The following is a 13,941-nucleotide window of genomic DNA, read 5'->3' as shown; positions in this document are numbered from 1 at the left end:
CCATGGGTGTATCACATGGAAATGAACAAACTCTGTGAATTGACCTCTGTGAACTGAGAGCTGGTTGTGAAACCCTCAGTGGCTAGTGGCATGTCACAGAACGACAGTCACACCAAAAAAGGTGGGGCAAGACTCTCCCCTAGAGGTCCACGTGTGACCCAGGGAGAAGCTTGAGAATGATTTTATTTTGAAAATGTTTACTGTTAAAGGGAAACAGAAGTAGTAACATGAGGGAACTAGCCCGTGCCTCTCGTGGTTAAAGTAGAACATATTGGGTAATGTTAGTCAAGTTAAACTGGAGAGCCAGGCCAGAAGCTTGTGCCCAAGGAAGGGATGTGACAGCCTAGGGTTTTCAGCACCAGCTCTTCAAACTTTTTATTAATTATGAACTTATGTACAAATTGCCCAAGGCAAATTCCCCTGACCATTTAAGCAGCACTTCACTTTGAAATTTAATCAAATTATCTTATATATAAAACACATAAACTTATACATGGGACCAAGTTCATCTAAACACTTCTAATTAAAACTTTATTTCTAAGCCAGACAGTGGTGGCACACACCTTTAATCCCAGCACCCAGTGGGGACAAACAGACAGATTTCAAGAATTTGAGGCTAGCTTGGTCTACAGATTGAGTTCCAGGATAGCCAAGGCTATATATAAAGATATCTTGTCTCAAAAACAAAACAAACCAAAAAAACCCCAAAACTAGTAATTTCAAAGTATGAAGATTCAACTAAGATGTACAAATCTGTATCATCTACATTTTTATTTCTTGTATATTTTTATAAATCTAGTTAAAGCACAAATTATAGGGTCAGTGGCTTAGTGGGGGAGGGCACTGGCAGCCAAATCTGATGACCCACATGGAAACCACACAGATAGGAGAGGATCTTTGGATCTATTTTATGGGGGGGAAATGTGAAAATCGAGGCAGAAAGCGGTTATGCAACTCATTCAAGGTTGCTCAGAGAGGAAGTGATGGGACCTTCATTTGAATGCAGGCAGACTAGCTACAAGGCTGCATAGGAAGACTGGGGGGGTGGGCAAGGAAGGAGAGGGAGGGAAAGCCTGGGACAGGGATGCAAGCCACAATAGAGGGTGGAGACATTGGCTAGGATAGTGAGAAATCAAGGGACCGGAGGGAGAACACTGACAGATGACATTTGTATTTTCCCAAGTTCCCTCCAGTGACAACATGCGCATTGGATGTTACAGTGAGTAAGGCAGCAACATCCTCTGTCTTGCAAAACAACCTTCCACTAGGCAGGTTTCCCAGTAATTGTTTCCTCCTGTCATGGGTAGCCACTGATTTATTAAGCAAAGACAGCTCTTGCTTTGTTTGAGCTAGAGGGATTGGAGTAACAAACAAACAAACAAACCAGAAACAAACCTCCTGGTTTATCCATTCTGGTCTATACAGACCCTTCCCCTAAAAAAATTACAACTAAGTGAACCAAACACATCATTAAGAATAAAATCCCTTTTTGTTACCATAAATTTTTAAATTTTATTCAGCAAGAGATTACAGTTGTAGCATTGATACTTAATCTTTTTCTTAAGTTTTTAACCAGATATTGTATGCATCTTATTGTGATTCCTACAGGCATGAATTTTAGCCTCTAAAATTATCATAAAGTAGATTTATTTGTGTTGGATTTATAAAATAGAATTATATACTCACAGGAAAAGAAACAGAAAATCTGCTCTTTCTTCCTCACTGAGAACAATTTGTTACAAATCAATAGTAGCTGAACAAAGAAGCAAGAGATTTCCAAACGGAAACGAGTTTTCCTCATGTTTCTCCTTATCAAAATATTAGACAGCAATAAATACTTTCAGGCATCCTGCTATCTTGTATAATTAGCATATGTGAATAAGAATGTCTAAGCAGCACCTTCACCCACAGTGGGGTGGGTGGGACTGGCCCTTTCCTAGGCTAAGGCTTAGCCCTCCCTCTTCCAAGCTGCTCTTTTGTGCTCTCGGTTACACTGTGGGCTGACTGACCTCTTCTGAGTGTCTTTCTGTTTGCTTAATCCAAGATTAGGAGAAGCATAGAGCAGAAAGTTCTCTCATTCAGATGAACCCTATGTGAGTCATATTGTGGTCTCCGCCATCTCTTCAAATGTCTCATCTCTGTCTGTGGGATTTCTTCCTATCAGGACCCCGGGTGCCCATTCCACATTAAGAGACAGAAGATTGGGAGTAGGGGTGCCATCATAGAAGATTAAGTCAGTGTCAGCGGCAAAAATTAGACTGGCCATATTTAGCACTGATGGAGCCTGTAAGACAGTCAGAACACTAGTTACACCTTCAGGAACGACCCCTGATACTGCTGAATTTAGATAACATGTAACAGCCTTCATTTACTTGGCTCCTGCTCTTGGACATATTATGCTCCCAAATCTTTTTCTTTACTCAGCGGAGATTAGGTACAATATCAGGATTCTAAAATTAGAAGAGAGCAGTAGCGCCACTGCCTTCCTTCATTTTGACTTACGGCACTCTTAGACATCCCAGGATAGCGTGTTTTATATCTGTTTCCAGTAACACATCTTCTACCAGCCTTTAGTGTGGTAGAGTCCCAGGGAGGAGAACACCCTATATGAAGACTGTGCTCATAGATCATGAAGCCCCCAGCTGTTCCAGGTTGGGTCAGGCTGGCACTAGGGAAGATGGGGAAGCTCGACTGTTCTTCCGGTTAGCCCTGCACTAGCAGCACGGCAAGAATATAGAATGGGATTTGTTACAGTCTGCTTTGTTCCTCTTCTGAGAAGTCGTAGAGCTCCCTAAAAACGTACCTGGAGATGGCAAGTGAAGGAGGGAGCAGGGATGGGGGTGGGGGCACCTGCAGGAGTGCTGTACGAAGCGGGATCTGTAGAGACTCGCTGGCTGCCAACTACAGGGAAGCTCTGGAGCCTGCTCAGATGTACTTGGCAGATTAGGTAAGATAGGTTGTCACCACACCCATCCACCACGAAGGAAGAAGGGCCACATTCAGAGGAATAAGTTTCCTGGATCTTTGGGCTTTCAGGCTCCAGCAGCCTGAGGGCATCTGCCACGCAGCCAGTTTGGAAAGCATACCCAGTCAGGGAGGGGAGAGAAATGTAAGGAGGTGGCATTGGGTAAGCCTGAAGCATCCACAACAGTCACTGGAGAACCAAGGGAGCCACTGGTCTCCTGAACTATGTAGCTATTCTACTGGAGACAGGAGGGTGGCAAGTTCAAGACTTGCCTGGGCTGCAGAATGAGTTCAAAGCTAGCCTGGGAAGTCTAAAGGGGCTTTGTCTCAAAATAAAAAATTAAGTCGTAGCTCATTGTTAAAGGGCATCCTTGGCATGCTGGGGGTGGGGGAGGCTAGAATCAACCCTCTGATTTCACAAAACTGACACAAACAGTAGAACAAAATCGGCACCCCTTTCTCCTCCCCTGATGTGACTGAAATACTAAATAGCAAAGGAGGCCACTGAAATAAGCTTAGGGGGTGAGTTTCCCTTGCAGCACCGATGTCATGGCTGCAGTTAGTTACTAAGCGAACTTTAGAGACGAACACGTAATGCTTAGTGGGAAGGAAGGCAGAATTTCAGTATAATTTGATAAAAGAAAACACACCATGCTTGAACCTACATAGGCTTGAATGCAGAGGATCTCCGTGCTATGATTCCAAATGCTACATTTATACAAGTTGCATTGTGCAAAAATATTTCTTTCAAAACATTTTTTTACTGAATATTGGATTTTCTTCTCCCTTATCTAATTTCATGTACATTTTATAGATTTATAGAAACAGAACTCTCTGGCATGACCTATCTTCTTCCCAGAAGTACATTTTACAGATTGTGTGTGTTGTGTACTACGCACTGCCAATCATTTATAAGGAAAAATGTGTTCATCGGTTGATTTTGATACTTAAGCTTCCCATGATTAAGTGTTTCCTTCTTAAAATTTTTAGTTACACATGGAATATTCCAGTCAGATGGGCTGATAATGACAACTCAAGGATCACCGTGTACAATAGGTTAGACAAAGGAGGTAAGTATTTATTTAACACATTCATTTCTTCTGTGAATTGATGCATTTCAGGAAACAAACAGAAACACAGCAAGGCCAAACTTTCAGCCAAAACTTGTGAGTTTCCGCTGAAAGTCATCTCTCAGCTAACTTACCCACAAATCTAAACTTTTGTCTACGATGAGAACTTCCCCACCTTGACACGATCCTTTAGTGATTTATCATGGCAGACAAGAAAAAATCGCCAGAGCCAAAGGAATTTTACTTACCTGTCAATCACTGGGAAATCAAGCCGTTAGGTTCCGACCTTTCCTGGCTTCCTCCCTGCCCCCACCCTTCCGTCCTTTCTTCCTTTTCTCCTCTCTCTTCTGTTCTTTATATCAAAGAAGGAAGACATTGAAATTCTTAAAATATTACACGAATGGCCTGATTTTTACATGTTTTCTCTCAGTTAGAAAAATCAGGGGCAGATGTGTTTCTTCTTCTCTCTCCGTTGACTTTTCTTCTCCTTATTTGAAAAAATTTAGGGTTCTTTAAAATCAAGGAGGTGTTATTACAAACCTCCAAATTGTTGGGCGGGGGTGACAATAAGTAAGAGATTTTAGCATCAATCCCAGGGGAATCTTGCCTTTTTTGTTTGTTGATTTGAGTTGTTTTTATCTTATCGTTTCTTTCTTTCTTTCTTTCTTTCTTTCTTTCTTTCTTTCTTTCTCTCTCTCTCTCTCTCTCTCTCTCTCTCTCTCTCTCTCTCTCTTTCTTATTTGTGCACTTTGCCCTTCTAGCTAGAATTCAAGTCTCTTGAGAGCAGAGACCATCTTAGTACATCTTGTATCACATGTACTAAGTCATGAAGAATCTTGCTTTTTATGCTTTAACCATCGTAAGTGTTTTGTGTTGCAAAACACTTCTTATCTAAGTCAAAATAGATTTCTTCTTTCTGTCCCACGAAATTGTGGTCTCAGAACAGCATATTCTGTAGGCTTTCTCTAGGGTTTCTTGAAGCTAAAAGCATCTGACATTTCTTTATCTCTTCTACCTGGTTATTTGTCCTCACGTCGCCTAACTCATGTGGATAACCTGAGCTGGGGTTTTAGTTCAATTGGTCCAATGCTTATCCAGCATGCACGGAACTCTGGGTTCAGTTAGCAGCACCACATATAACGAGATGCAGTGGTGAACAGCTGTAATCCCAGCATTCAGGAGCTAGAAGCAAAAGGATCTCAAAGTCAGGGTCATTATCAGCAGCTACCTTGTAAGTTCAAGGTCACCCTGCGGTCAAGGGAAGCTTGTATGTAGCTCTGCCTCAAAATACAAAGTTTAAAATAAAGTGTATCATCCAACCCTCTTGGATAAGTTCATAGCTACATGCTAGCATCCTCTGTCCTCCACATACCCAAGCCTCAAGCAACTGCTGAACTTATGCCAGTGAGAACTTAGCTTATTCTGGAGATCAGTTTTGTGAATTGGTATAACACTGGTTTTCTACTGTCTCATTTTAATTAACATAGACTTTCCAGGGTTCATTCATGTTGCGGCAAGGATCAATCCTTCCTTCTCTTACATAATGATAATAGATATATGTTTATATATATATGCATATATATGTATATAGAATTCTATTTTCATGTGGATATGTCTTCTCTTCTTTACCTGTCCTTCTTTTGGATTATTTTAACCCTACAGAATACTGTTAGAATCGTTTGTGCAGTAGTTTTTCTGCCTTGGGTGTTTTTCATCTTTGCTATTTCTTTTTTCTTTTTTTTACTTTTATTATAAACTCTCTTACATGTTCAGTTCTAGTGTCAGCTCTCCCATATTCCTATTATGAAGTTAAGACTCATCTCCGGGCTGTTCCTGACAGAAAACATATTCATAGGAAATCACACCCCTTTCTTAGGAAACCACACCCCCTCCATAGGACACCACACCCCTTCTTAGGAAACCACACCCCCTTCATCGTTTATGCTAATGATTGTGATGACATTGTGGCCAATGACTCTGAATCCTTCCAGAAATCCCAAATCGGTGCCTTTTTGTCTCTTTTGGTCTGTCTGTTGGCCATTTTCCTACTCACAGGCCCATGTGCCAACAGAAAGTGAAGAGGGCAGAAAGAGAAATAATACAAATGTCCCCTGTCATTCATAAAAAGCAGAACAAGAATGTTGGGATTTGAGCGCCTTCGGTTGAACCGTCAGCACACATTGACCCTCAGTAAACTGTTGGTCACTGTGTTCAGCTGAGGGTCAGAAGACTGTCTTGGCAGTCGCTTGATTTGCTCTTTACCCATTTAAAAACATGAATAATTCATCCACTCTAACACAGTTTTCCCCCCAGTGTTTGGATGGAGTGAGCATTTCATATAAGAGAATTTTGTAGATAGTAGAAGCTCACTCAAGTGCCTCAGAAAACAAATATCAAGAGTTCAGAACAAATATTCTTCTAGTATTTGTTATATATTTATTAGAAAGAATTTCTGGAATATTCAATCCTTAACTCATTAGCTCATTCTCTGAGGCAAGTTTTTGGTTTGCTTTATTTTAAGACAGAATCTCACGTAAGGCAGCTTAGCCTCCCACTTGTTACGTAGTCAAGGGTGACCTTGAACTCTTGACTCTCCTGATGCACCTTGAGAGAGTGCTGGAATTTTGGGCCTGAGCCTGTATTCCGGCTTTATGCCATGCTGGGGGAGAAGTCTTAAGATGTCACGCTTGCTCGGCGAGCACCATGAGCTACATTCTTAGCTCAGGAAGGTATTTTTAAAAAGTAGTTTTGGGGTCAGTTTGGGAATGAAAGCTGGAAGACTGAAGTGTAAACTTTCCTATCCTGCAGTCTTGCTGCCTAGGGCAGATCTTTGGATGCACAGGTTCTGCCGTGAGAGGCTGTTGCCATGACGCAGGTGGTAAAAAGGCACCCACTAGACAAGAGCCAGGGCAGATAAATGGGCCCAGGGAAGGTTGCTATGGAAGAAAACACCTAGGTCAAGTGCTCAGACTAGAGTTTTAGGGTAATAGGATTGACCAAGTATGGGGGTGGGGTAGTGGGATGGGGAGGTCTGTGGCTCAGTCAGGGAGCAGAGTGTAAAAGCAAGAGGAGAGAAGGCTTCCTGCGCCCTTCTTCCTCTCAGGGACGTCTAAAAGCATTTGTGTCGCCATTGAAGTATCTATGCCTTTCTCCCTTAAAGAATATTCTTTCGCGGAAATGAGCACCTTTCTGGTAGATGATGCTGCACTGTTTCATCAGCAGACACTGAGGGGTTGTTTATCATATGAAGGAGTGAATAAATGAATGAAGTGGGCTCAATGTTCACGGAGCTAACAAACCTGCCTTCAGCTGAAACTTCAGAATCACCAGAAACAAAACAAAACAAAACAAAACACAAATTAGACACCTCTTCCGACTTCAAAGTGCCTGCTCCATTTTTAGGCTGTGCCATGAGTTCCTGTTTCCTGTTTGAGGACATCTTGGGCTCAGGGCACAGATGACGAATGTGTCCCGAGTATCCTGGATGGGCAAGCAGCTCAAGTTACCTGTCTCACGACCCCGCTCCTGGACACCCTGATGATTCATCAGTTAGAAATGCCCCCAGCAATAATAGGACTTCCGGGATCTTTTATTTACACAAGTTGTATGTGATATTTTATGTGATATTTTAAGCACTAGGAAAAAAAATATGTCGTTTCTAAGAAAAGAAGTAAATCTCACACAAAATGTTTCCTGGCTATTCTAACCTACATCCCTACCACCCCCCCACCCCCCCACCCCCACCGCCCAATCACCTTCATTTAAATTGTCTTAACTCTGTTAAAGTGAGCTTATTATCAAAATATATTTTCCTATCTTTACTGCTGCTATTTGCAGTCATTGGGATTTTCTTCTAGGCCTAATCATTCCAAATACTTTTCTTACATAGCTGATGCTGGCAGCTTTGTCAATCTTGTGATTCCTAGTATTAATGTTTGGAAAAATTAACCATTGCTATTGAAACTTCGTTTGCTGTCTTTTCTTTTTCAACTAAATTATAAGCTCCTTGAAAATTTAAAATACTCTTGGCATCTTTCATTCTCTTTCTATTATAAATAGTGCAAGGCACATGGTAAGAATTTGGTAAGCATGCGCCCAGTGGAGGGTTGTTTGCCTAGTCTGCTCTTCCAAGATCTTGTGTTCTGTTATAGTAATGGTACAGCTTTCTTTGTCTTTGATATCAGTTGCTATTTTTGATATAATGATTCACCTACATCTAATAGGATGCTATCTATATGCTTCAATTTGTTGCCTTCGAACATTTAGGAGGAATGAAGGTTGTCATAGGACAAAGGAGTTATCAACTTTGTCTAAACATGGTGTATCTGTAGACATTACTCCAGGACTAAAACATTACTTCCTGTGTGGAGTCAAAGAGTTGGCCTAAGACATCCCAACAGGAGTGGGCTTATGTGTTGAAACTGTAGCTGAGGGTTGAGGGAGAAGTGTTATCCGTTCAAGGCCAGCATAGGCTATACAGCAAGTCCCAGACCAGCCTGGGCCGTGGAGCATAATCTTGTCTCAAAAAAAAAAAACAACAAAAAAAAAAAAAAACAAAGAACAAACCAATGAAGCCAACTTCCTTTGCAGGCAAATGCTCTGCATCAGTCGCTGACATCTGGGAGAAGCTCTGAAAGTATAACTCACACAATCATGACTCAATTCCTCACTTCTCCCTTCTTCCCCCATCTCTCTTCTCTTCTCCCTTGTATCATTCTGGGTTCTTACAAGGTTGCCTAGGCTAGCCTTCAGCTCATGATTCACGATCCTCTGATAACAGTCTCTTGAAAAGCTAGGGTTGTGCATGTAGCACAATTTTGTTGAAGACATTTTTTTCATTGTGTGTGTATCTGCACACTATAGACGTGTGTGTGCACTGGCACATACACATTCAACCATGTATATGGCTATAGACGTCAGAGGTCATGCACTCTCCATCTTATTTTTTTGAGGCAAGATCTCTCTCTGATCCTGAAGCTCACTGTTTTGGGTGTTTTGGGTAAACTGGCTGGCCATAAGCCCTGAGGAATTCACCTCTGCTTACCCTTAGTGTTGGGCTTACAGATGCGTGCCTACGTTGTGGTGTTGGGGGTCCCAGCATGAGTTTTCCATCTGTATAGCCAGTCTTTTTCTCACTGGACCATCTCAGCAGCCCTGAGAGGGAAATTTCTTAGAAAGAGCCCCTACCCAGGGATGATTTCTTCAACGTTTGCAGCACATAATCATTTATGAGAGTCCTTTGTGGTCATTGTGCATACATTTTCAAATATGTAAAATAAAATTTCGTAGTATAATTTCAAATGACCAAAGATTACTAATCTTAGAAAGAGTAGGTAGAGTATCATTGTGTGTTTTATGTCTGCTTATGCACACATGCAGAAACCTCTCATATGCATACATACAAAGAAAAATTAAAAATTTAAGCTTAATGAGTAATTTTTTATATTATTGTGTACTTTGGGGGGGTTGGTTTTGTTTGAAACACGGCCAATACTGTAGCACAGGTTAGCCTTGAATTTACAGCTATCCTGTCTTAGCCTCTCGAGTGCTGGAATTACAGTACCGGCATGCACCACCCTGCCTGGAATTCTTTATACTTTACTTTTCAAGAACCCCATAGAGAACACATGCTGGTGTTATAATCATAAAACAAACTAGAAGCAAATGTCCACTCTTCTGCCCATAAGCAAACAAGGGTTGTTCAGTTCTACTTGCTTCATTACATTATGGAACAACCCTAGAGTTGGCTGTTGTCAGCTGTTCTCAAAGAAGCATGAACTTGGAAGGTCCTTAACTACTGACTTCCGGGGTCTCGGCTTCCTCATCTATAAAGTGAGAAAAATCACAGTCACGTTAGACAGGCTTAACTGGGTACACAGAAAGCGCAGTAAATTACTGCAGTATTTAGATGGATTGCCAGGAACTTCTCAACGATATTTATATTTGCTTGGCTATTTCTAGAACTGGCAGCCTATCCTGTTTCATAATAATGGGGATAGCTAGCATCTGTTGGTCACACAACACCAAACGAAGTGGCCCCGTGTTATCTGCGTTATCTTACTTAATCTTCACAACAGTCCCAGAAGGATTTTTTATCCCCGTTTTTCCTCCTGGGAAACTGGGACACAGGGAGGTCAAGTGATCTGGCCAGAGTTACACAGCTTGCCAGTCTTGTAGAAAGGACTTTATCCCAGGTCTGTCAAACTCCTGTTCTATCTTCAGTAACATACGGCTTTACCCTTAGCAAGAAACTTTCCTCCCAATACAAACATTCAAAGAGCGAGGTTGCCAAAAGATTAGCTTCCTTTCAACAACTTCCCCATGGCCAAATGACAAAGGAAGATTAATACTGCACCAGCGAGGTGAGGGTTTATATTTTGTCAAGTACCTGTTCTGAAGGTTCCTAAGAAAACTTACTGTCATGTTGAAGACTTGGCTTCTATATTATGAAGAACTGCTGGGTCCTGGAGATCTTCCAGACCTTGCAAATGCTTCCAAAATTTAAATCACCTTTCCTCCCAAACTTGCCTCCTTCTGTTCTGCGCTGGCAACACCATCACTCCTTCCACTGTGCGAGCCTTCGCCCCTCCCCCAAGGCAGGAGGCAGGCTATGCTGCGTTTACCTCTAACATGTCTCTGCTCTGTTCCCACGGTGGTCACATCAGTCCAAGTTCAAACTCTTTCTTGTCCTACGTGACTACAGTTGGGTTCCAAGTGGGTCTTCTTGCTTTTAGAATCTAACCCAAAATCTCTCCCATGGCACTGTCAAAAATTCGTTTTCTGGAAAGCAGACTTAAGCATGTGATTTCCTTGTTTGACAATCTTCTCGATGTTTTTTGCCTCCCAGAAGATGAATGCCTTGGCATGGCATGCATCATTAACACTAAAGCCCTGGGCTTCGTTTCTAGCCTCGCCTGCTATCTCTCAGACCTATTCCCTGCATGGTCCCTATATTAAACTCCTTGAAGACTCTCACTTATTGTAAATTTCCATACTATTATTTGAATGATTTATTTTCCATGCAGGCAAAATGTATATTAATGAGAAAGTATAGAAGTGATACTGATGAATACTTGTGATGTTAGAGCACAGTTTATTGTTATTGCTATTAGTTATTAGAAGATAATCTTGTAATTATATTTACATACAGAGAACTTAGCAGTGTACATTGTAACCCAGTTTAGTGGCAAGTTCTCTAGCCTTTGCCTTTTCCAGCTTGGTAACTCAAGCCACAGACTTAGGACTCAGGACATTGCCTCCCTAGTGGTGTCGGATCTCACTGTATTTGTCGTTGTGATTGGTCCTAATAGCTTCCATCAGCTTAGCCAGAGCACCATTGTCTTCCAAGTTAACCTGTGTGAAAGCAACAGTGGTACATGTCTTCCTGTAGAACCAGGCATCCTAGCCTGGCCTTTCCCTTGATGTTGCCGTAGGGGATCACCATCTTTCGGTACAGGGCAGGCAGGAAAACCTCCTGCTCAATGGAGTTTACATCATGGGCAATCACCACCAGCTGAGCCTTCTTGTTCTCCACCAAGGTGGTATTGACCCCCTGCTAGGAGGATGGACATCCCCTTTGCCAGTAGCTTTCTTCTCAGCACCAGCCAGTAGCCTTTGCTTCTTCTCCTGCTCTGTCTCTGGCCTGTACTTGTGGGCAAGCTTAAGCAGCTGAGTAGCTGTCTGCCTTCCAGTGCCTATGTGAACTGGTTAATGGCAGGAGGTGCTTTGAGCCGGTTATAGAGGATGGCTCTTTGCCACTGCAGCCTGATGTAGCAGGACCACTTGATGAAGCGTGTTAGATCTCTTTTGGACTGGATGTCCTGCCCAATGCCGAAGTTCTTGGGCCTTTTCTTAAACAAAGGATTGACTACCTCTTTGGCCTCCTGTTTCTTCACGAAGGCGGGGGCTGGGGCCAAGCTCTTCCCCTTGTCCTCCTTTGGGCATCTTCCTTGGCTGGAAAAGAGAGAGCCATAGGTATTATTTTTAAGGTGTATATTTGACCTAAACTTTAAGTTCCTCTCCCTTTAGCATTGGGTTTCTAAAAGCCTGATCCTTGAGCCCTATGCGTGTATTAGATGTTACTCTGGGAAGACAGTCAATTTGCTAAGTCCACTGATGAAGAAACACCATTTCATCCAGCTGAAACTGGGCTGTAGACGGCCTTGCAAAGGCAAATCTAATTGAAAGCACAAGGAAGACGTGATGGCCAAGTAAGAACATTGCATTTGAGTTCCCAGTCAATTGTAGCATGTCCTTAACACCTCAAATTGTAGTGAAGCTCACATTATTGTTCTGCTTAGCAGTACTTATTTCCACTACCTCCAATGTTAATATCTTTTGTTTTGGGAATTAGACCCAGGGGCTCCCTCCTGCTAGGCAAGGGCTCTACCACTGGTTCACATCTCCAGAGCTATTCTAGTTTTATTTTGAGACAAGCTCTCACTAGGTTATCCAGACTGGCTTTGAACTCACTGTAGCACAGGTAAGCCTATAAGCTGCCACACCTTCCGAGTAGCTGGAATTGTAAATGTATGCCAGCAGGTCCAGCTTCCGTGATGGTTTTGAGAAGGTGTTCTTTAAATGCTGGCATTTCAGCCCTTCCTGGGGCTGTCCTAGTGAAAAGCCTTCACTTCGTTGATCCATTACACTTGGGAATGGATGGATCACTTCCAGGAGGCACGGATTTCTTTGTCCACCACTGTTTTTCACTGCTAGACTGGCCAGCTTGAAGTTATTGCACTCCTGTGGCCTGCTGCTGCCAGGGAGGAGTGTAAGCTACAAACAGAAGGTTGCTGGTTGACATTACTTATTTCCTGTTCATCTCGCTCACCCCAGTGACATTCTAAAGTAAGGCAACTAAATAAGAATTAGGCTTAGAGGCTCTGGGTCTAAATCAAACTTGACTCTGTGAGCTAATATTGCTTTTCTTCCCTATTTTTTCCCTTTGCCCTCTGGGTCTAATTGCGCCGTGTTTACAGCGTATGCAAACATGTTTCTCATTAGTGTTTATTTACTGCCACAGGAATCACTCTGAATGCTAATCTTAGCGGAGATGCTTTTCTCAAAATCAACCCAGATCACATTGGGTTTTATCGTGTAAATTATGAAGGAGGAACGTGGGATTGGATAGCCGAGGCTCTCTCCTCAAACCACACGGTAAGGCACCGCGTGGTTAATGAACGATTGCCATTTTGTTGCAAGAACAGCATTTTCGCAATACTAATTTTTCTTCCTCAATGCTCTTTGCTTTGAGAATCATGGCGTCCCTGTTTCTTCTTCCAGAGATTCTCCGCTGCTGACCGGTCAAGTTTTATTGATGATGCTTTTGCTTTGGCAAGGTATGTTTTAAACTAAGATTGGGTCACTCAAAACACCCTGAGTTTTCCCATATGTCTTTAGAATTAATTACAATCACATTTGACTTCTTAATTGAAAACATCCACATGTCTGTATTTTAAGCATTATTGTTATTATTTTTTTTTTTTTGCTCACTCCCTTTTTAAATTCACACGAGCCTTATGACAAATACTGATGCTAGCTATTCATAGAATACCTTCCCATCCCAACCCCCTTCCCTGTTAGAATGGAGTATGAGTTACTCTAGATCAGGGTCTTTGACTTCATTAGTGATGTTTGAAAGGGATCAGAGTGTACCTTGAGCTGATAAGATGACTCAAAGGATAAAGGTGGCCTCTGCCAAGTCTGCTGACCTGAGTTCTAGCCCAGGACCCACACGACAGGAGAAGAGACATAATTCCAATATACTGTCCTCTTACCTCCATGTGTGCACAGTGGCAGGCCCATCCCCCTAAAAAAACAAGTGAAATATCAATGACATAGTTTTAAAATATACCTTCAGAATTTGATTTAACAAATGCATAGTGTATTTCAGTTTTGTGAGTCCACA

The 13,941-nt window shown here is 42.1% G+C and overlaps 1 protein-coding gene across 1 annotated transcript in view; it reads left to right on the top strand.

The window, feature by feature from the left end:
• The window catches only part of Enpep (glutamyl aminopeptidase), a 63,573-nt gene that overhangs the window by 35,510 nt on the left and 14,122 nt on the right, over positions 1–13,941 (top strand). The window contains exons 11-13 of the mRNA NM_007934.3: positions 3,955–4,034; positions 13,057–13,190; positions 13,317–13,372. Of these exons, the coding sequence (NP_031960.1) occupies positions 3,955–4,034; positions 13,057–13,190; positions 13,317–13,372 (270 nt within the window). The remainder of the gene's footprint in view (positions 1–3,954; positions 4,035–13,056; positions 13,191–13,316; positions 13,373–13,941) is intronic.

Source organism: Mus musculus, chromosome 3 (genome assembly GCF_000001635.26).
Source record: "Mus musculus strain C57BL/6J chromosome 3, GRCm38.p6 C57BL/6J".
Lineage (NCBI taxonomy): Eukaryota > Metazoa > Chordata > Mammalia > Rodentia > Muridae > Mus > Mus musculus.
Note: the sequence above shows the minus strand (reverse complement) of the source record. Positions and strands in the feature narration are given on the sequence as shown.